Source organism: Homarus americanus, unplaced genomic scaffold (genome assembly GCF_018991925.1).
Source record: "Homarus americanus isolate GMGI-L3 unplaced genomic scaffold, GMGI_Hamer_2.0 scaffold36570, whole genome shotgun sequence".
Taxonomy (NCBI): Eukaryota; Metazoa; Arthropoda; class Malacostraca; order Decapoda; family Nephropidae; genus Homarus; species Homarus americanus.
Genome location: NW_024715960.1, coordinates 16476 through 38092, shown reverse-complemented (window position 1 = coordinate 38092; position 21617 = coordinate 16476). Strand labels below are relative to the sequence as shown.

General features: G+C 38.4%; 1 protein-coding gene across 1 annotated transcript; it reads right to left on the bottom strand.

Annotated features, from left to right (window-relative positions):
- Positions 1-832: 832 nt before the first annotated feature.
- Positions 833-12966, bottom strand: LOC121857993 (NADPH:adrenodoxin oxidoreductase, mitochondrial-like). The gene is made up of 5 exons (XM_042354226.1): positions 12741-12966; positions 7337-7481; positions 6539-6757; positions 5661-5876; positions 833-1857 (listed from the first exon to the last, which is right to left on the bottom strand). Exons 2-5 carry the CDS (start codon positions 7472-7474, stop codon positions 1849-1851), a joined length of 582 nt encoding a protein of 193 aa, XP_042210160.1. The 5' UTR covers positions 7475-7481; positions 12741-12966; the 3' UTR covers positions 833-1848.
- Positions 12967-21617: the final 8651 nt, after the last annotated feature.

Genomic DNA, 21617 nt, shown 5'->3' with positions numbered 1-21617 from the left:
GTAATGTTTTGATGACTGGGCGACCTTGTGCGCACCATGTTCGCGCAGCTTACACAACATGGCGGATGGCGGAAGGTTTGGATCCAAAAATGGCGCGGCTCGCCAGCCGCTCTCCGCGTAAAGGGGTACACGCACCGCGGAATGTGAGCATCCTGGGTTCCGGCAGGGCACCGCGTAAACTTGGAAACGCGGAATGCGGGACCGCGTAAAGTGAGGGTTAACTGTACACTGCGATATGTCGGGAAGGTTGGTAAGTGTACCCTCATAACCCCCCCCCCCCACTAGGTGTTGCCATATGGCTGACAATCAGTGTGTTTGTTTCCTCTTTTTGGATTGTTGCTTTGTGTTGACTGAATAATGAGCGAGAGTTCGGTCTCAGTGAACGTGGGTATAAAACAGAGGCAATATGAAGCAGTAGAGATCTACACATGCCAGACGACATGAAAACCTCAGAGAGAACACGAGGAGCTATTATTGCCCTTCATAACGAAGGGTTCAGCGTCACAGATATTAGCCGGCGGGTTGGTGTCCACAGGAACACCGCCGCACGATGGATTCGGCGATACCTCGAAACTGGTGCTACAGACGACAGGTCTCGAAGCGGCCGTCCACACTGCACCACCTCTCAGGACGACCAGGTTGAGTGGTTTATTTGTAGCAAAAATTAAAGTGGCAATATTCACAAGTATCACAAATAATTTTGTTAACAGGGAGCTCCTCATATTTCATAATGTCTATTTATCACTTCCCGACCTTATTTATAACGGGTTGTTTCACTCGACCAGGCCATAGTGGCTGCTCAGCAGGATTACAGGGCTGCCAACACACGGCTGGAACAACTCGCCTTTCCCAATACCTATCGTCACTGGTCTCAAATTGTTCACACTACAGTATGCACCGATACTTTTTGTTGCGAGTGTACCTTGATCTATGAAAATTATTTGAAATTTCAGTTTTATGACAGTAATTAATTAACACCTTTATTTGTAGTTATGATTTTCTTTTTCATTTTATGATACTTTTTACATTATACAGTACTACTAATTTTTTTTTTTTGGCTGGAAATAAGTATTTTAATTATCCATTAATTCTAAATTAAGTAAATGTTATAAATATTCAAAAAGTTTAATTGGCTACAGCATGTCATAACAAAATTCTTTACAAGCCATTCTTCAACAAAACTATTCAGCAATTTCTTACATTTTCTTCAGCAATTTCTTACATTTTCAAAGTGATTTACCCTCTATAGAGATATCAGGAAAACAACCAGCACATAAAATGAGGAGCAGTAATATTCTGTGATAAACCCAACAAAGCTGCAAAAATTTGTTAAGTTGGAAGTGATAAAGCATATTGAGGCTGGTGAAAAGACGGTGACCATCGATAAAGTTTTAGGTCTATCTCGGAAAGATAAAATCAAGGCAAGTAAGAAGTGTGTGACAAATATAGGTGCAACTATCATAGATTAGATTTGATGGAGAACATGGAACAAGTTTACCTACCTACCTACCTAATTTACTCAATGGCCATCCAAACTAGAGGTGGCTTTGACAAGGGAAGAGGGCCAGTGGCCTGTGTAGGATCCCTCCATTGTTCTTGGAAAGTCTTTAACATGGTTATTTTGTAGCCCAGTAATGATCTCGTTTCTAGAGCTAGACCTGGTAGACTGTTCCCATAGGTCTACCACCCTCTGTTTGAATAAGTAAATCCTTTTATTTGTCCTGGATGACATCTTTGCGAGTTTGAAGCCGTGTTCTCTTGGCGCATGACGTCACAAATTGGTTTTTTTTAAATGTCTAAGATTCGTTCCATTGTGTTTTGTCTGAGGAGTTGTCAGTCCCAGGGCCCTCAGTCTACCTGGATAATTGAGATGTAATTTAATCAAATGCCTAAGAAAAATCCCAATAAAACACAACCACTGTTAGACCTTGGTTCACAGTGTTACCATTTTAAGGAAAATGAGTAGGTTTGCCAGGCAAGATTTTTTCTCCATGAATCCACGTAGTGATGTGTTGATTAGACTGTGCTCGGCGAGGTGTTTGATGATGGCATCCTCAAAATTTTCTCAAAGAGCTTGTACGTACAGTACAGTATTAGGAAACTTATGTTTATGTTAGCTGATCAGTCTATAATTTCCTGTTGGACTTTATCTACCCTTCTTGCAAACTGGGGTGATGACTAATTTCCAGTCCCTAAGCATTTTTATTGATCCAGCGACTTTCTGAATAGGAGTTTTAATGAAGCGTTAAACTAGTTCACCACCGGATCTATCATCTTGGTCTGTGTTCTGTCTAGTCCAGGAGCCGAGTACTGTATGTCGGTAAAAGATCAAAACGAGCATAATATACTGCTCAACACCATGATGATTTATTAAATTTTTGTCTATTCATACTGCATTTTTAACCCATACATACAATTGTGTTTCAGTGTCATTTTACTATATTTTGGAGATCTTTTTCCTGGAATATATCTTATTTATCCATAATGATAATCAGTGTAGGGTTTATATAATTTGGTTTACCATGTAAACTCACTAAAAAAACAGTCTGTATTCTTGGCTCTGAAACTATCTGCAACAATCACTGCGACAGAAGCCATGACCAGATTTTTTGGTCCGGTGTGTCATATTGTATAACCCCATAAAGGTGCAGAATATCTTTTAGTGAGTATACCAGTACAGGGTATAGAGTTTGGAGGAATGTAACCTTATCATAAATTATGATACAGTACACCTGTATATTGTTTTGCACATACAGTACCTGTACTGTACTATAACTTTAATCAACAGAATTTCCAATGCAAATAAATACTGTACAGTTGTTAAGTCAGAAATTTAGTTCTATTTTTTTTTTTACAAAGTAGATTTAAATAATTATTTCAAAAATGTTGTACCTAAAAATATATATGATAATGACGCCATTCAGAATTCTATCCTCAAGTAACAGGCGAATAAATTAACAAATACTGTATACTACAGCAAAACTAAAAGAAAACCCTTCAGCATGCTGTGCAAATTATGTGGAATATTTACTAGTCCTGACAAATTTTTGGATGAAATTTGCTTGCCTGGATTTTTGATGGGAAAAGTTAAATTAACAACTTCAAATATTCAAACTTATTGTGTGCATCAACTCATAGATCACTTGTGTCCATGTAAATGGTGCCAGTGGCAATAGCCCTTGTCATGTGATATCAAAACTCTTGTTACCAGTTTTGGGGGTTTCAGATTGATGAGACATACAGTAGTCCCTTGCCAACCGTTAGGTTAGGTTAGGTTAGGTTCTATGGCTGCGGACAACACTAGTCAAAACCTAACTAAGTTCCCTGTTCCTTCACTAAACAATACCTGTATTGTACATTAAATTAAATTTTAGTCAAACACTGTACAGTACATATAAAACAGCTTAATAGAAATTAAATAGTAATATAATTTTTACAGTACAGTACAGTATATCTGTAGAGACGGAATGTTGCTATAAAATAAGAATAAAGAAAAGCGTGGGTGTGTATGTGTGCATAAGTGAACGTGTATATGGACTTGGTAGGTCGCCAAGTTGGACTGTCCCGTGTTTCTGCTGTTTTTTGTGAATGTGAAGTGAGCAGTAACTTTGAAAATGTCTGGGAAGGCCAAGGCAGCCAGAAAAACTGTCTCTGGAGGTGAAGCGGCACAAGACTCTCCAGAGGCTGTGGGAGTCAGAGTGACATCTCGGCTCTACCTTCAAGTGACCCCTTAACCTCGCAGGGGACATGTAATGACAACCAGGCGTGTGCTTAATGATGAGGTTAGTGTTTAATTGTTTTAGGTAGATTAATAGAGAAGGATTTTTTTCCTTTCTTTCTTTCAGCGATACACATGGGTGTACGACTGGCTAGGATTGTATCCCATTGAACACCATGTTATAATGCTCCCGATTTACAATATTTTGGCCTGTGATGCATTTTTCAGGAACCTAACCCCATCGTAAATAGGGGGCGAGTAGCACCAGGCAACCACCTTCTCACATCAGCTGATCACTAGTAAACAGACCATTTTGCGTCCCATTATTTTAGCCGTGTTGATTTATGAGTTTGTTTTAACATAATACTACAAAAAAACAATATTTTGTTTATTCTAGGATATGGGCTGAGGTGCAACTGGGTAGACTCTCAGTATTTTTAGTATTTTGTGTTTCTCTCAAGTACCAAACTAATTTATTCCATTGAAACAACACTTCGATTTAGTGCGAATTCAGTTTAAAGCGACCTCTCTTGGAACGTATATCATGTTATATCGACTTTCTACTGTATCTTTATTTCTAAGCCACATTAGAGTATTTTAATGATTTTTCTACAACTTTTATAGCATTAATGCTCCAGAAATGGTTGTGAAATATGGCACAGTGTGTGTGTGTGTGTGTGTGTGTGTGTGTGTGTCTATTGCGCTGTATGTGATGTCACAGGAGGCGGCTGGAGTGGTGAGTCAGCAACTCCACACACACACTTTCCACACAAACATCCATGCTCTTCACATGTCTTAGTTTATAGTTTTATACTACATTATATTTAATTTCTAACCCACATTAGAGTATTGTAATGATTTTCCACAACTCTTATAGCATTACTGTTGACTTTTAGCAGTTGTGGAACATATCCTTATTTTCCCCTTAAGATTAAGTACAGTATTCACTATATGAGGATTCCATTATGCTGTGTTGTCACAGAACTCAACCATAAAGCAAGAGTCAGGTGGACTGTATTAATTTGGGAATAGAATGGAATCTTTTCATGAAACTCCGTTGATTCTACAGTGGCATCCAAAAAATTAATACAGTGGGGTATGCTATAACGAACGGATTCTACTACGAATATTCCTATAACGAACGGTTTTACCTATAAAATTGAGAATGCTATAACGAACGCAACTCCTACAACGAACGCGGATGAATACAGGACTATTTCGTCTGGCGCATGAATATTGTTGTACCGCGGCTCACATAAAGAGCGTCAGGCGCCATATTGGTTCATTGTGTACTCAGTGCACCACTGAACTTGTTGAAATTTCGTCTTTTGATGTGGAAATTCGTGTTATTTTTATAACTATTTTGTTATACAAGCGTACAATTGTAACAATGAATCGTCAAAAGCGAGTAAGAAAGCCGATAACCCTTGAAACTAAGAAAGAAATTATAAATAAACAGACAAAGTGCCTGTAAGACAGTCATCAAAGAGGGCTAGGAAGGATGACTCCTCTCCTTCCACCTCTTCTCCATAATTCTCTCCTCCCCCCTCCTCCTCTGCCTCCTGTCCTGCATACTAACAACACTAAGGTAAGATAAAGTACCGTACTTTTTACAATTTCCACAGAAATTTTTCAGTGTTAAGTGGTTGTATTTGGGGGCCTGGAACGGATTAATCCTATAACGAACTAATGCTATAACGAACGAGGTTCTAGAACCAATTAGACTCGTTATAGCATACCCCACTGTACAATGGTCTGGAAATAACGACTGCATGTTAAACTGAAAATAAGCGAGTGTGTAAAACATATTACCGGTCACTAAATTTTTCAGTTATTATGATAAAATTATGTGGTTTAACATGAATACTGTATAGTATAAGACTTAAAAAGAAGTATGAAAGCTTTGATTAAAAATTATATTGTATTTTAACATCAGACTAACCTTTAATATATCTACAGGTGTGAGTAAAATTCTTGCTACATCCACAGCAACATTCCCTTGACCAATAATTCCAACCGATTCTACATTCAAGTCAACCTTCAAATCTGCATTTTCAGGTAGACCATTATACCAACCCACAAATTCTCGGGCAGATAATACATTGGGCAAAGACTCTCCTGGGATGTTTAATGCTCGGTCTTGTGCAGCGCCATATGCCTGAAAAGCAAAGAAATGGTAAAATAAATTGCGAGAAATTACATATATTATATAAATGAAACCTTGATTCAGGAATCCCAGGCACCTTGTGAGATTTTGTTCTCTACTTACCTGAAGTCTTGGGATAAGCTTGTTCACACAGAATATTCAGGGTGTGCAGGGACTTTGGCATGGAAGCATTGCTTTGAGATCACAGTTATTTAGGGAGCTTACCCTAGTATATTTAATCTGACCTGACTACCGACTGCTGCGGTGTTTTTGAAGATTAGTAGGGTCAGTACCTAGTGACCTGATAATTGTGGATTAAACCATAAATTGCAGATCATTAAACATCATTGGGTGTTAAAAATTTTAAATCGCAAAACCAAAATATCACAAAGTAAACGATCGTTAAACAATGGATACCTGTACACCCTTGTATTCCTATTCATAAAATTTAAAGTAAAGACTTTATTCATAAATATTTAAAACTGAAATCCTGAAGAACAGGTGAGTATCTTACAGTACATGCATGGTTACCAACCTAAGCAAGTCTCTTAATCACAGAAGCTGTCAAATAAAATGTTGATCATAAAAGAAAATACAGGTTCTGAACTGTATTCAGTAATTTCTCATATTACAGTACAGTACCTAAAAGATAATTCTGCACATTTCATACCTACCAGAACAACAGCATGATAAGCTTCTCTCAACTGGCTGAAAGTAATATCACTTCCAATGTCAACATTGCCCAAAAATGTAAATCTGTCTTTAGCAGCAGTCTGGGTGAAGGTATTAATGCAGTTCTTCACTTCTGGGTGATCTGGTGCAACTCCATAGCGAACCAAGCCAAAAGGAACTGGCAGTTTCTCATACATATCAACTTGTGCTGCTGCATGGCTCTGAAAATATAAAAGACATAGTGAACTAAAAAAATAGTTATAATCTAATTGTGCACACTTGCCAATATTTGCATGTTAAACATAGAGAGATCTTGGTTATTCAACAAGAAACATTTTTCTTTTAAGTTGATGAGTTATGATCGAGTTTGTGACGTGTGGTTGCGAGAGGAATACTCCATATCAGAACACATCTACCATAGCTGTAATAATGAATAAATAATGAGAATGTGTGTGTGTGCACTTTAGATTCTGGTCACCATATTATAGCCAAGAAAGGCTTAAAGGTGAAATAAAACAAACTATTGTACAGTATGTGGTTATCATGTAATTAGGAAATATTGTCGTAAAATGCAATACCTGTTCAACACTTCATTACGAACAATGAACATGAGTACTGCAACTTTCTAAGGAGAAATAGTAGTAAAGTATTGTACTATACTGTAATTTATATACAGTACATATAGAACCAAGTTAAAACACTGCTATATGAGAATTATACAGCAAGACAAAATCTACAGTAGGGTATTTGGTAAATTAATAATCACAAAAAGGTTAAAATTTTTACATGAGTAAACCAACCTTTAGTATTTGTTGAGCAGTATAGAAGCCAGCTGGACCACTACCAACAATACACACTTGGGGGACTTGAGCAGTGCTGGCAACACCTGTTCTCAGGTGACGAACTATGAGTCGACTTACACCACAACTTAGCATCATTTTTTACCTAAAATAGGATGATAGTTGTTAAATATCCACATCTTGCAAGAAATCTAAATAAATATTATACATACCAATTTTTTTTATTCCATTACTCAAGTTGTAAGAGTATTAAAACAAATTTATACATGTACACGTAACTGTACTGTGTATACAGTACAGGTGAGTTGCGATAATTACCTAAATAAAAATTCACATTCATTCATACATTCGTGGGTACCTCTATTACTACCCCCTTTTTTTTCAAATTTCACGGTCAAATACAGGTCCATATGTGTTTCGGAATTCGGAATTCTTCGGTTTTCAGAATGGTAGAACAGCTCCTCCCCGACTTACGACGGGGTTAGGGACCCAAATTCAGGTCCTAAGTCGAAAATGCTTAAATAATACATAGGAAATCTAAAATGGGTGTCTCTTTTTCTTCTCAGCACCAAAAAACTTTCACTTTTAAGCCTGCCAGCCGTTTTAAAGTGAATACAAACGAAAATTTTCTCTGTGTACTGACGTTGGGACTTGAAAATACGTAATTTGACAAAATTTTGGTACAACTGAAGCAGGTCGTAAGTGTGAGTGGTTGTAAGTCGGGGAGGAGCTGCTACATATACCGTATATTATGGTAACACCCTAGCGGGGTCTGTGGCGGCACCCTGTAAGCAAACACATTAATATTTCTTCAACAAACCTTATGAATATTCACAATGAGTGGGATAAATAAAGACTATAAATAGTATTACAGGTTATTTGTACAGTAATAATTTGGTAAATGAAATCATGGGATAAATATAGTCCATAAATACTCTAGTACAGTACAATTATAGGAACATAGCGCCAGTACATAGCTGTTTCATCAGCATTGTAAATTTGTTCAGGACCAAGGTTTTCAACAGATATTATTTTGACAAATTCGTCAATTTAAATTTCAGCTGCTTCATAATCAGCACATTTAACAAAACAATATAATGTAACGAGATTCACCAACCCAAATATTAATGCCCATAGCAAATATAATAATTATAATCACTATATCACTTAAAACCCATATTTTACTTTACTTTTATCCTCTTTGCCACTGATCGGCTCGTTAGCCACTTGGGCGGTCATTCATGTCTCTGATATGCACTGTTGGCAAATACAGGGCAGTGACTGGCTCCTGAATACATCGGAACCTGCTCCAGTGTTGGTCAAGTCTGGCCTTGAATGAGCTCACACTCGGTGCCGTCACAAAGGTCTCTGGCAAATTGTTCCACGAGTTAACAATTCTCACTCCGAAAAAATTTGCCCTCACAGTTTTCTGGACTTGTGGCTTTTTCAACCTTGAGCTGTGACCCCTTGTGGAGCGTACGTCGGTCAGCTTCAGGTATGTACATTCGATGAGTAATGCCCCCCCCCCCCCGAGATGTTTATACACTTCGATTAAGTCGCTCCTCTCCCATCTGTAGTATAAGCTAGGTAGTTGGAGGCAGTCCAATCTCTCTGGGAAACTGAGGTTCCATAGAGCAGGCACCAGTCTGGTGGCACTCCGTACATTTTCAATCAATTGACAGTCTCTAGCATACTAGAGCTCGAGGACCAGACGGGGTGACAATACTCCAGACGGGGAAGTACCTCACTCTTGAAGATCGTGACGAGCGACGGACCGTACAGATATCTAAATGATCCTTTAAGACCTACTAGTTTCATTGCCCGATTCACCTTCCTCTCACAATGACCCGAGAACTTAAGTTCATTGTACAGTACATATAATAACATACCTAAATCAAATATCAATATTTACTGTTGAACAATAAATTTAAATACCTATATAGGGAAATATCTAAGAACAGCATTACCACGAGAAGTTGTTCGATTTCATTAATTTTTTCCATGTTATCATTTACATAGTATGTATTTTAAGAGGCAACAACTTTTTAGTATAATTAGTAGTATTTTTTCTTACCTGTAGTGGGTAAAGCATGAAGGATGAAGGAAATTGACGAGTTGACAGTTAGAATTTTTTTGTAAGACGGCAGGTTAATGGGTAAAGAAAATGCTTAAATTCACAATGGTAATGATATTTTTAAGTAAATTAGGCCAAAAAGTGTAAAACATTAAGGGTTAAAGTTGCTAAAAAGTCACATGACTGTGAAAAGCTCTGTGATTGGTTGTGACGTCACTGGTTCCCTCGAACTGCAGAGAGGGAGCATAGAGGCAGCCAGCTGTGGTGTAAATCCATTATTATGTGTTGTTTACCAGCAAAATTACAGGACTTGTGTCCATATACAATGTTAATACAGGTTGACAATCCTTTATCCGAAATCCTTGGGGCCAGAGGCATTTCGGTTTTCGGAATTTTTCGGTTTTCGGAATTTTTCGGTTTTCAGAATGGTTAGGTTTTTTTTTTTATGTGTATTAGCCCACCCGGGCATAGATCACTGACCCACATTGGGGCCTGGGGGTCTAAAATATAATAAAAATTATAATAATAATAATAATAATAATTCATAGGTCTAGGTCGTGTTTCTCACTTTTGATCTTTTTTTCATTCTTGTATTTCTTTACTGTATTATTATTTTATTATTACAGTATTATTGTTGTTATTATTATTATTATTAATATTATTATTATATTTTATTTTTACTATTATTGTTATTATTATTATTATTATTATTATTATTATTGTAATCATTATTATTTTATTTTGGTGTATAATTATTAAAAATTTTATTTACTATGAATAATTATTATTACTATTACATTTTCGCCCCCCAGGCCCCGATGTGGGTCAGTGACCTGTGCCCGGGTGGGCTAATAATCCCTGTAAAAAAAAAAAAAAAACTTTCGGTTTTTAGAGCTTTTCGGTTTTCGGAATTTCGGATAAAGGGTTGTCAACCTGTATACACAGGCATACCTTATTTTTAGGCTAAAATAAATTACTGCTCAAGTATCCTCGTGTGTGTTTACTTGCTAGGTGCCAAAATGATGCAAAAGACCGATAACTCCAACAGGGAAGTTTTCATCACTGTTCTGTATTTCATGTCTGGAAAATGTAAGTTTTTATCATTGATGTCTATATTTAATGTTGTGGAAGGACTAGGGATGACCATGGCCAGGGGATGGGCTTGAGATGATCAGATGACAGAAGTAATTTAACGTGCTTCATAGTGGATGGCGGAGTTCTTGATAATACTCTACAATCATAAAGACATCAACTTTTGGTAAATTTCTTTCATCTGCCTTGATGAACCCTGGAAGTAGTTGTCCAACTTTCTCGGCTGATCAGCTCTAAATGAATATTATTGGATAATTAATTGTGCTTTACTGTAGAACACAGTAATGCTATATTGAATATATAAATATTACTAAGTACATTAACTAATTCAATAGATATTAGCTGCCCCTCCTACAAATTTCATAGTAAAACATCCTAAACAGTATTGGTATTATTTTGGTTTTGGTCATCTGGGGAACCTTAAGATTCTAACTATGGGATTAAGCACTTTAAACAATAAGACAAATTATCTCTATCGGATTTGTCGCAAAACATTTTTCTATCGCATAAGAAAATACAGATCATAGGTTAGGTTAGGTTAGGTATGATGTTATATTATAAGTTATAAGATTAGCTTAACCATAAGTCTTCATGTCTAAGTACAGGGATGACCAAAACTTAAAATTTACCCAACATAGCCTGTCTCGAATCTAAACATCAAAATACTTTATGGCAGTTACAGTAAAACTTTACCCATTAATTAATATAAATGTTGATATATCCTAGTGGTTCATTAGTGAATCATCAAAACAACAAGAGCACTATGTTTTCATGTTTACCTAGCATCAGGAATTCTCAAACAAAGTCAAGACAATGTCATTACTTCTCAATTGACTCATATCTCATCCGTGCATCATCAGCGGGGTAGGTGGTGACATCATTGCAAATGGTGACCCTGTTTCTAGAGAAATAAACTTATCTCGACTATTATAGCAGGACTTTAAACTTTTATTCCAAGTTATATATACCGTATCACTACGAACATAGCCGAGTGTATTTCTTATGTTTACCCAGAACCGTCAACTCGTCAATTACTGAATAAAACAGTGAAAAACTTATCATATGTCACTAAAATGAGGTCGCTGCGTGCTTTGTATGTGAAGAAATTAATTATTTACCGCAAATACTCCTCCGAAAAATTTGTATGGTCACCATGTGTCATTTTTTAATTTTGAATACCAGATATGGCTGAACAAGTTGAAGAGCTGTGCCGACATTGTGATGAAGATTATTTTATGTCAATTGCGAGTTTCAACAGAAAAATTGTGAGGCTATTTCTTTTTGTAGAAAATGCAGTGTATTACCGAACAACATTCTTTGTCCAAGATGTGGGGGCATTAACAAAGGGGGGTCCAGGGGGGATGTTAGGTAGGTTAAGTTGGGTTGGGTTGGGTTGGTGGTATTTTATGTATGTGAGTTACTGAAGAAAAAAAAAGGTTAATATATTATAGGACAAACCCTCCAGCTGCATAGCGCCGATGTGGCCATATCATCTCGCGTCCAGAAATTTCACCATATTATAATAAGTGCTTTCTGTTTAATATACCGGGGAAGTTAGGTAAGGTTAGGTAGGTAGGTTTGTTTGGTTTGGTTGGTTAGGTCTGTTCTTCAAACGTACAAATGTTAAATAACGTTTATTTTAAAAATATTTTTTTTTAATATTTCCACAAACTACAAGTGTCCACTGTAATATAACAATAAAAATCCAGCGTTTTTATAATTGTTTTTATTCAATTTCGCTCGCGGGTTAGTCCTATATAATTACCCCAAAAAATTCCAACTTTTCCGTTAAGATTGTTGGGAGGTTGGGGGGGGGGGGCTGGGGGTGTATCTAGAAAAATTAACTAGTGATTTCCGGCGGAAATGAACATCAAATTCTTTCGAAACTCACCAATTACCACAGGAAAAACATATTTCTAATATAAAATAAAGACCGGTGCCAGATTTAAACAAATCATGGCGACACTTGAGACTTGGGAAATCTAATAATATTGAAAACTAAGATATCAGTTATCCTTAATTTCCGGCGGAATTATCATATTAGAAAAATGTCTTAGAATTGTCTAAACATTACGAAATGCATATTAAAAACTGCGAGAGAAAGACCGATGTATTACTATAAATTGACCGATTCTCTGGATGACCGAAACTAATACCTAAAAAATGTCAACCACGGAACCCTATAATTATTTATATAATTCGGAGACCATACACTGTGACTTTACAGTATAGACTTACCTTTATAACACTGCACAGGTTTTTCATCAAGTGTTATCTCCCGTACTCCAGTTGGCGGTGCTACTCTTGTTAGTAAACAAACGAGTCATTTTTCCATTTTAAGCACTAACTGGCAACTTTGTACTGATTGTCTTAATACTCTTCTCAATGTTGATAAAGACCTTTAGTGTAACTTGCTGATTTTAGTAATCAAAACATTCAATCAAATATACCCTAAATTATACCAGCGATTTTATGTATGAGCTGTTCACACTTCAACGTTGGCTAGGTAGTGTGGCGGTAAATATAAACACGGAGATCTAATGCCATCCACACATATACGTAAGTTAATTTTGGTGACTTTACGTCTCTGTAGCAGTGGAGGTTTTCAAAGTGTAATTGGAAATACCGCAGGATTGACCTAAGCCAGTATAAGTAGGGAAATTACCCAGGTGATGCATGTTTTGTATCGGGGAGTTCCCATTACTAATTTATTTGGGTTGCCTGTCCGATTACATTCCATTTGGACGATCGTATTGTTTTATGCCATTTTATTTTGCGAAACCCAACCTGACCATGTAACAAAAAAAATGGTAATTTTTGAAAACAGTACTACTACCAGAAGTTGTTTGATTTAATTTTTCCATAGATGTTCTATCATTATAGTAAGTATTTTAAAAGAGGCAACAACTTTTTATTTTAATTATATGTATTTTTTTCTGCACGATCATAAATTACCTGTAGTGAGCAGGGTATGAAGAATGAGGGAAATTGTGGGATAAAACAAGGCGAAGAACTGATCATATGAAACTAAATTGATGTCTACGTGCTTTGTACGTGAATATATTAATTATCGTAAATACTCCCCCCCCCCCCAAAAAAAAAAGTCGGTGTACTGTTTGTTTACAATTGACTCGTTTGATCCGAATGTACTGTAGGGGTATCGAGATATTAATGTTGTCTAGCACTCAGGATGGAAGGAAACTCTAATGTGGTTTTCTTGTATAATATATGTTATATGATAGACAGTCTGGTGCTGGAGATGCCGTCTGGTGAGGAGCTGCTCAGTAGAAGACGTTCGGTGAGTAGCGTGTTGAAGGAGGTAGATGTGCTGGACAGCTAGGAGCTTGCTGGAGGAGATGTTGCTTGTTCAGGAAAATGGGCAGAATGAGAGTTGGTTGGTGAGGAAGCTCAGAGGACAGCTGGTGGGTCGCCATGCTCGCTGGCAGGAGCGAGGACCGCCAGGCAGGCGAGGAGAAGCGAAAGGCAGCCAGGCAGCGGCGGAGGAGGAGGTGTTGCTTGTTCAAGAAGAATGGTAAGAATGAATCTCAATGGAGAGACAGAGCTTATATACCCAGCAGCAGCCGCTATGAGTCATGTTGGGAAAACCCGAGAAGTCGCCGGTGAATAGTTTCGTTGCTAGGCAACGGCACGTTGGAATGTGATAGCAGGTGGTGGCGTGGCTACGCAGTTGTAGAGGAGACGTCCACTACAATACTCCCCCTTCCCTCCAGGCGGTGTAGGAGACTTGTTGATTGTAGAGTTGCTTAGCACATGTGAGGCAGACCGGGCGGTGCATGCCTCATGTGAGACAACGGCGATGGCGTGATGAGCCGATCGCTGAAATACACACTATCTGTGGGAGAAGGGAGAAAAAGGGTGTGTGGAGGCTCTTTCAAGACAAGCCGATCAGTGGCGAAGAGGATAAAAGTAAATCCACCGCGCTTGTCAATTATCCTAGTATGGGCACACAAACGTACATGTAGATATCTCACACTCAGGAATGAGGTAGAATAGGAACTCACGATGCGCTTTTTGTATATATCTTGTTGTATAGCGCAGTGATTAGGAGTGACTAGGTGGAGAAGCTGGGTGGTGAGGAGCTGTGAGAGATGTTGCTGGTCCGGTAGCCGAGTGTTGTTGTTGAGATTGTCGGACCGTAGTCCGACACGGGCCTTTGGTGGTTCCGGCTGGAGCTCCAGGAGCAGCCAGACCGTGGTCTGTTTGGGCTTCTTGGGAGATTTGAGTTCTGTTTCGGAGGCTTTGTGTGACTTCGCAGTCGAGGAGATAGTGTTCAAGTGGGTTGGCATTTCCGATCATCTGCCGCCAGGTACCATTTGGCTGATTGGGAACCAGCGTTGAATGCGTGAAGGAAGCACTTTTTGATGTGGAGCTTGCTAGTCTTTCTGAGGTGATTCTTGATCTGTTGCACGCTTGCTGGAACTTGAATGTGTACGCTACTAGAACGTGTAGCTGCCTGCATGGCCGATTTCGAGTCCGTGTGAAATATGATGGACTTGTTGTGTTGCAGCGTGTTGTAGGGCCTTTGAGATTGCTACCAGCTCTGTTTGTAGGGTGGAGCAGTCATTAGAAAGTCTCCATCGGAGGGATAAAAAGTACCTTGGGTGTAGAAGGCCGCTCCGGATCTGTGAAGTATGATGCTGCATCAGTGGCTTCCAGAGTTATTTTTTTGAGGTCCATGGTGGAGGAACTACGTAACCATTGTCTCCTGTGTCTTGGTTGTTCTTGATGAGTGTTTCTGCTTGCAGGTGTCGGATGTACCTTCCGTCTGCGCCTGACGGATGGTACCATTCTCCACCTCCCAGGATGGGCGAGGATGGGGGATGGGGGATGGGGGGGGATTCCACGCCCTTCCCAGTCGGTGGGTCCTGATACCTTCCGTCTGCGCCTGACCGATGGTACCATTCTCCACCTCCCAGGATGGGTGTGGATGGGGGATGGGGGGATTCCACACCCTTCCCAGTCGGTGGGTCCTGATACCTTCCGTTGCCAACTACCGGATGGTACCATTCTCCACCTCCCAGGATGGGTGTGGATGGGTGATGGGGGGATTCCACACCCTTCCCAGTCGGTGGGTCCTGATACCTTCCGTTGCCAACTACCGGATGGTACCATTCTCCACCTCCCAGGATGGGTGTGGATGGGGGATGGGGGGATTCCACACCCTTCCCAGTCGGTGGGTCCTGATACCTTCCGTTGCCAACTACCGGATGGTACCATTCTCCACCTCCCAGGATGGGTGTGGATGGGGGATGGGGGGATTCCACACCCTTCCCAGTCGGTGGGTCCTGATACCTTCCGTTGCCAACTACCGGATGGTACCATTCTCCACCTCCCAGGATGGGTGAGGGCAGTCATAGTTATAGCCTTATTCGTAGCCGTATTCAAGTTCAGTCAAGGGTCGAGATGACAGCTCCCACCCATGAAGGGTTGTGCGGGGAATACTGTCATACTCTGTCAGTGTCGAGATGACAGGTCGCCTACATCACTACCCATAAAGGGTAGTGCGGGGAATACTGTCATACTCGTGTTGTCACCCACTCGAGTGATAAGTTCAAGTGAGCAACTGGCTGGGTCCAGCCTCGATCTCGTCCCGCCGGAGCTGGACGGTCGTACCTAGTTCGCCAGGCCACCGCCAGGGGGACATTAATCAACATTCCAGAAGTTGTATTTATGTTACATGTGGTATTTTTGCAGTTTTTCTTCAATAATTTATTTATTTTCGCAGAGTTACCGTGGCGCTGTTGTTTATAACTGTTTGGTATTCTTTTGTATGTGTTTTGGTATAGGTTCTTGCAAAATTTCTTCATGATTCACGACACTCACACACACGACAGTCAAACACGCACACACAAGTGTATCTTGAGTTAGTAGCCAAGATTGGCTGTAAAAGGGCCACACACAGCGTCAATACAATTGTAACTCTACTATTTAAGTATAAATTCATACAAATCCTGAGAAAAACTACGAAAATATATGAATTATTAAAGAAAAACAACAAAACCACCTTCACAAGAGCCGACAGTAGACCCCTGGCGGTGGCCTGACGAACTACGTCTAGCACCGCCGGGACCAGTTCGAGGCTGGGCCCAGCCAGTTGCTTTTTTTTTTAATGGGAATTAACCCACCCGGGCACAGATCAAACGACCCACAACGGGGCCTGGGGGGGGGAGGGGGGGGGGCGAAAAAGGAACAGAAATAAATTTAAAATATAGAAGAAAAAGGTTATACTGTGTTAATGTACACCAGGAGGAGGGTTTCTATTTACTGGGGTTGGCGTCTCTTGGTGCCGCAGTAGGTGATTGGTGCTTTGGTAGAGTTAGTTTGTCTAACTGTCTCTGTCCGTCTGTCTCTCAGTCTCTGTCTGTCTTTGTATCTCTGTTTGTCTGTCCGTCAGTCTGTCTCTGTCTGCCAGTCTATTTTTACAATGTCTGTCACTGTCTGTCTGTGTCTGTGTTTGTCTCGTTCTGTCTATCTGTCTGTCTCAGCCTCTCTGTCTTTCCACTATGTCGGTCTCTGGCTGTCTGTTCTGTCTCTGTCTGTCTGTCTGTCTGTTTTTTGTTGAAGGGAGTTGTTGAGTTAGGTTGTTTTTATTGAGAGGGTTGTCGCTGAGGTTGGGTATGGAGAATTGTAAGTATTTCTGTGCGGCTTTGTCTGGGGGGGGGTGTTGCTGTGTTTGGAGGTTGGTTGGTATTTTATTTTATTGTATTTATTTATTATTTTATTTTATTTTTTATTTTTTTATTTATTAATTTATTTATTTATTTTTATTTTGTTAATTATTTATTTATTTTTTGTTGGGGGGTGGGGGGGGGCGGTGGTCGGGTATGTTGATTTATAGGATAGGATTCCTTAGGGAGGATTTGTAGACAGACAGACAAACAGAGACAGTTAGAAAAACAGACAGACGGACGGACACAGACAGACAGACATTAAACAGACAGACACACAGAAACAGACAGAAACCGTCAGACAAACGGACAAACACACCGAAAGACACAGACAGAAAAAGACATACAGACAGACAAACAGACGAGCGGAGACAGACAGACAGTCAGAGGCAGACAGGGAGAGACAGACAATCTTGGCTAATAACTCAAGATAAAGAAGGAATCGCCGTAAATAAGAAGGTCCGGCGCTCTTCTCAGGCTCGACCGCTGTCACCCAAACTGAAACAGACAACTGTCCCTTGACTCACCACGTAACCATAACGTATCTGATTGAGTTGTTAAGCAACAGGAACACTTTGGTAAAAGAAGAAATAATAACAACTTGTAGGAATCTCTCTGTCTGTCTGTTGGTCTCTGTCATGTCTGTCTGTGTCTCTGCCTGTGTCTCAGTCTCTGTCTGTGTCTCTGTGTCCGTTTCCTTCTGTCTGTCTGTCTGTTTATCTGTGACAGACAGACAGAGACAAAGACAGACAGGCAGACACAAGCAGACAATTGACAGACAGACAGACTCGAATTTAATTTACTTAAAAGTATGTATTTAATACCTAACTATAATTTAATTTAATAATTAAAATTATTTCCGTATGTACTTCAGTAACGAACTAGAATTTAATTTAGTACTTTATAGTCTGTATTTACTACCTTACTATAATTTAATTTATTTCAAAATAAGTATCTAATACCTAACTATAATTTAATTTATAATTTAAATTTATTTCCGTACGTACTACAGTAACTAAATATAAATTAATTTAATAATTAAAAGTATGTATTCAATACCGAACTAAAATTTCATTTAGTAATTAAAATTAGTTCTTTAATACCCAACTAAACTTGGCGTACATAATACATAACTTCTGGGATTTGCTACCTAACTACTGTACCATAATTTATTAAAACAAAAAACTAATGGGATATTTCATCAGAAAATTGTGAAAATAGAAAATGTCAGAGTACTGTACTGTATTGATCAAAGCCCGCTCACACCAAGGAATTGGTGGTGGAAATAGCTTTAATAAATGTGGTTCTGATTTAATAAAAATTGCGGATGATATTCAGTCGAATTTCATGTGAGTCTTGGTAACAACAAATTCTTTGGTATTGTATCATTTGAAACTTAATTTTATGTTGCATTAATATTTATAACCAACTGGGTGGGAATAAATATTAATGCAATATAATTGACTGAATTTATAGGTTAGTTAATGACTTTGTAATGTCAATTTTCCTTTTTTATTTTATTTTAATTCACTATATACTAATTTACATATTGACAATGTTGCAGAATCCTGATTATAAATACAGTATTGTTTGATATGTACAAAATAAATAAAATTTACAGAGAAAAATATTTGTTTCCTAAAAATATTACAAATGCCATCAGTTTTGACAAGTATGAATTTTTAGTAAATGCATTTTGAAAGTCTATTGAAGTGTGAGTTTTTTACACTTATTGCCAATTACATATGAACATAATAGAATAAAGAACTGTGTATAAATAGAGTAACTCCATATGGACCTTAACATATACAGTATATAGATAACACATTAAAAAATCAACTCCTGTCTTTATATCATGAATGTAACTACAGGTATTGCAAACAGCCAAAACCTTGTACTGTAGCTCTATACAGTATTACATAGAGGCATTCCTATACCTCTGGACTGCTGAGACCTTAACGGACATAAATGACCCTCCTTGTCCAGTTAAAAGGATGGATAACTAAAAGTAATTCTCTGTATAAACAATATTCAAAAGTGGTCTCTGATGACTTGTTGCCTTTTAATCCTGCCTTGCATATTTATTTGACCTATATTTGGGTTTATATGCAAATCATCCATTTCTTCTTCGCCTTCCTCTTCTGGTAATAAGACCCTAGTCATTATGGCTATATTGTGAAGCACACATGATGAAAGGTCGAGGTGTGAAGCAAGTACAGTAGCAACATGAAATAATGTAAGCATTGATTAACGTGGTAATAATTACGTAGCTTTAGTATTATTTATATTGACCCGGATAGGCCATGGTTTAAAACATACACGTTTAGTAGAAATAACCTGTACCATCTGTCATATGGAACTTTGCTCACCTCTCCTATCATTGGCAACAGGAAGTTGTTCCTGAATTTTTTGGATGATACTGTTAACCGATTCCTTTCTTAGCCTAAATCGGTCAACAAATTCAGCATCGCTCATTGCTGTGAATGGGTTCATGCGGTCACCTACAATTCTGCGGAGTCGTCTTCCGTGTCGTTGTCTCTGCATTTCCTCCAACCTTGCCAGTGCCGCTTGTCCATCTTGGTTTCCAAATTTATTCCAAAAATTACAGATCCAATTTCCCCGATTCATTTTTCTAAAAATTTCCTTTTGCCAATTCAACCTGTTAGTTAAAAACACCGGGGAAAAAAAGTTTCACATGTTTCCAAAGTAATTTAAAAAAAATAATAATGTACAGTAATGCATAAAATAATAGGAAATGGCCTTTAAGGGCTGGTATGCCTTTATTATATTTTCTAAGGTTAAAAATTTTTGTTTTCAGAGAAAACATATTTATAAACGCCCCAATTTCAATATGTTTTATAGTGAGACGGTCGTATTGATGGCAAATGTTGGAAAAGGTGTTAGAGTATTTATAAGTTAAAGTAAAGTTAAGTTAACCTAACCTAGCATAAATTATCACTTGCCGTGGGCGAACTTACTATTACTGAGACGGGGAAGCTGCTGTGAAGTCCTCTATATTAGCCAAAATATTGTATCATATATGCTTAAGGCACATTTTCATTAAATAATCAAACTCCAGCTTCCAATGAACTTGCTTTATTATGCTCCTAATTCAGCCAAATGGAAGTTTACCAAAACGAAATAATGTAATTGGTGATGAAAAATTAGAGCCTGCAGTATTTTACATATTATATCATGATCCACTGTATGAAAGGTGTTTTTGTATGTAATATTATACCATCCTTGTGATAATGCCCTCCCAGTGAAATTTGCCTCTACCCATTTTGATATTTCTAGGCATAAACCTCCCCTGTTTATATTTTCCAGATAGAAACTCACTTATAAAACTGCTAAAAATTGGCATTAAGTAACTTAAATGGACTTAATTTATTAATATATGCAACATAAAGTTTTGAGATGATTTTCTCCCAGTGATATTTGCCTCTATCCATAGGCTATTAATATTTCTAGGCAAGAACGTCACTAGTTTATATTTTCCTGACAGAAACTCACTAATAAAACTGCTAAAAACTTAATAAATTACCGTAAATGTGCTTACCAGATTAATACTAGCGTTAGTAAGACAGGATGACTACAACAGCTTGCCTTTGGCAATAACAATTGACAGGCAGCACAGCTTTTACGAAAGTCGTATTAGGACGGAACACAGCTTTTGCACTGTCATAATATGGGCCGCAAAACCAATAATGTAAAAAAATAATTGTAAAATTACCAATACGTGTTTCTTTGTACGTTAATCGTATTGACAAGAAATATTCAATATAACTAACAAAATAATTATGAAGAGGGTGACGAAAAGCAGCTCATAGCCACCTCTTCAAAGTCAGGTGAAATTAGTTCGATTTCATGCCACCACACTCTTTCGTGCGCTGCACTAAAAGGTTCTTCGCATTTAAAAATACGGCTTTCGATATGAAGGCATTCTTCAAGGGAAGATGTTGTTTAATAATATGGCCGTAAGTGTAATTATGGTACTTGTGGAAATGATTGTGAAACAAAGCTACATGTTCAGGAGTTAAGATGTTGTGTTTTTGATGGAAGGTTGTTTCTTGGTGGAGTGTGTGCGAGGAGTCACTACAGGAAGCTGCCTCACTGTGCTCCCGCTTCTTGTACCCAACTCCCAGTTTATTTTCAAGCTTACGTCCTTTCGTTTGATTTTCAGGTTTTTTTTTGAAGATAAAACTTTAATACAAGTTTGTGATGTATGCGGATGTATGCGTCTCCACATTATCGGCAGAGAGAGAGAGAGAGTGTTGCAGTTGTGGGCTTCTGGGTGCCTACTTCACTCTCACGTAACCGGTTGGTTCAGTTGAAGATGCCCACTGGTCCTACTAAGAAATACCACAACGGGCTGGAAAGTGTTCACGTACACCTAAGAAAACTAAGTAAAAGCGATGTCTTGCAA

Excerpts from the sequence above, each read along its gene's own strand:
- LOC121857993 (XM_042354226.1), bottom strand. The coding sequence starts at position 7,474 with ATGATGCTAAGTTGTGGTGTAAGTCGACTCATAGTTCGTCACCTGAGA. Across the intron at positions 6,758-7,336 it reads CTGCTCAACAAATACTAAAG|AGCCATGCAGCAGCACAAGT; the intron begins GTTGGTTTACTC and ends TTATATTTTCAG. Across the intron at positions 5,877-6,538 it reads CTTATCATGCTGTTGTTCTG|GCATATGGCGCTGCACAAGA; the intron begins GTAGGTATGAAA and ends TTTGCTTTTCAG.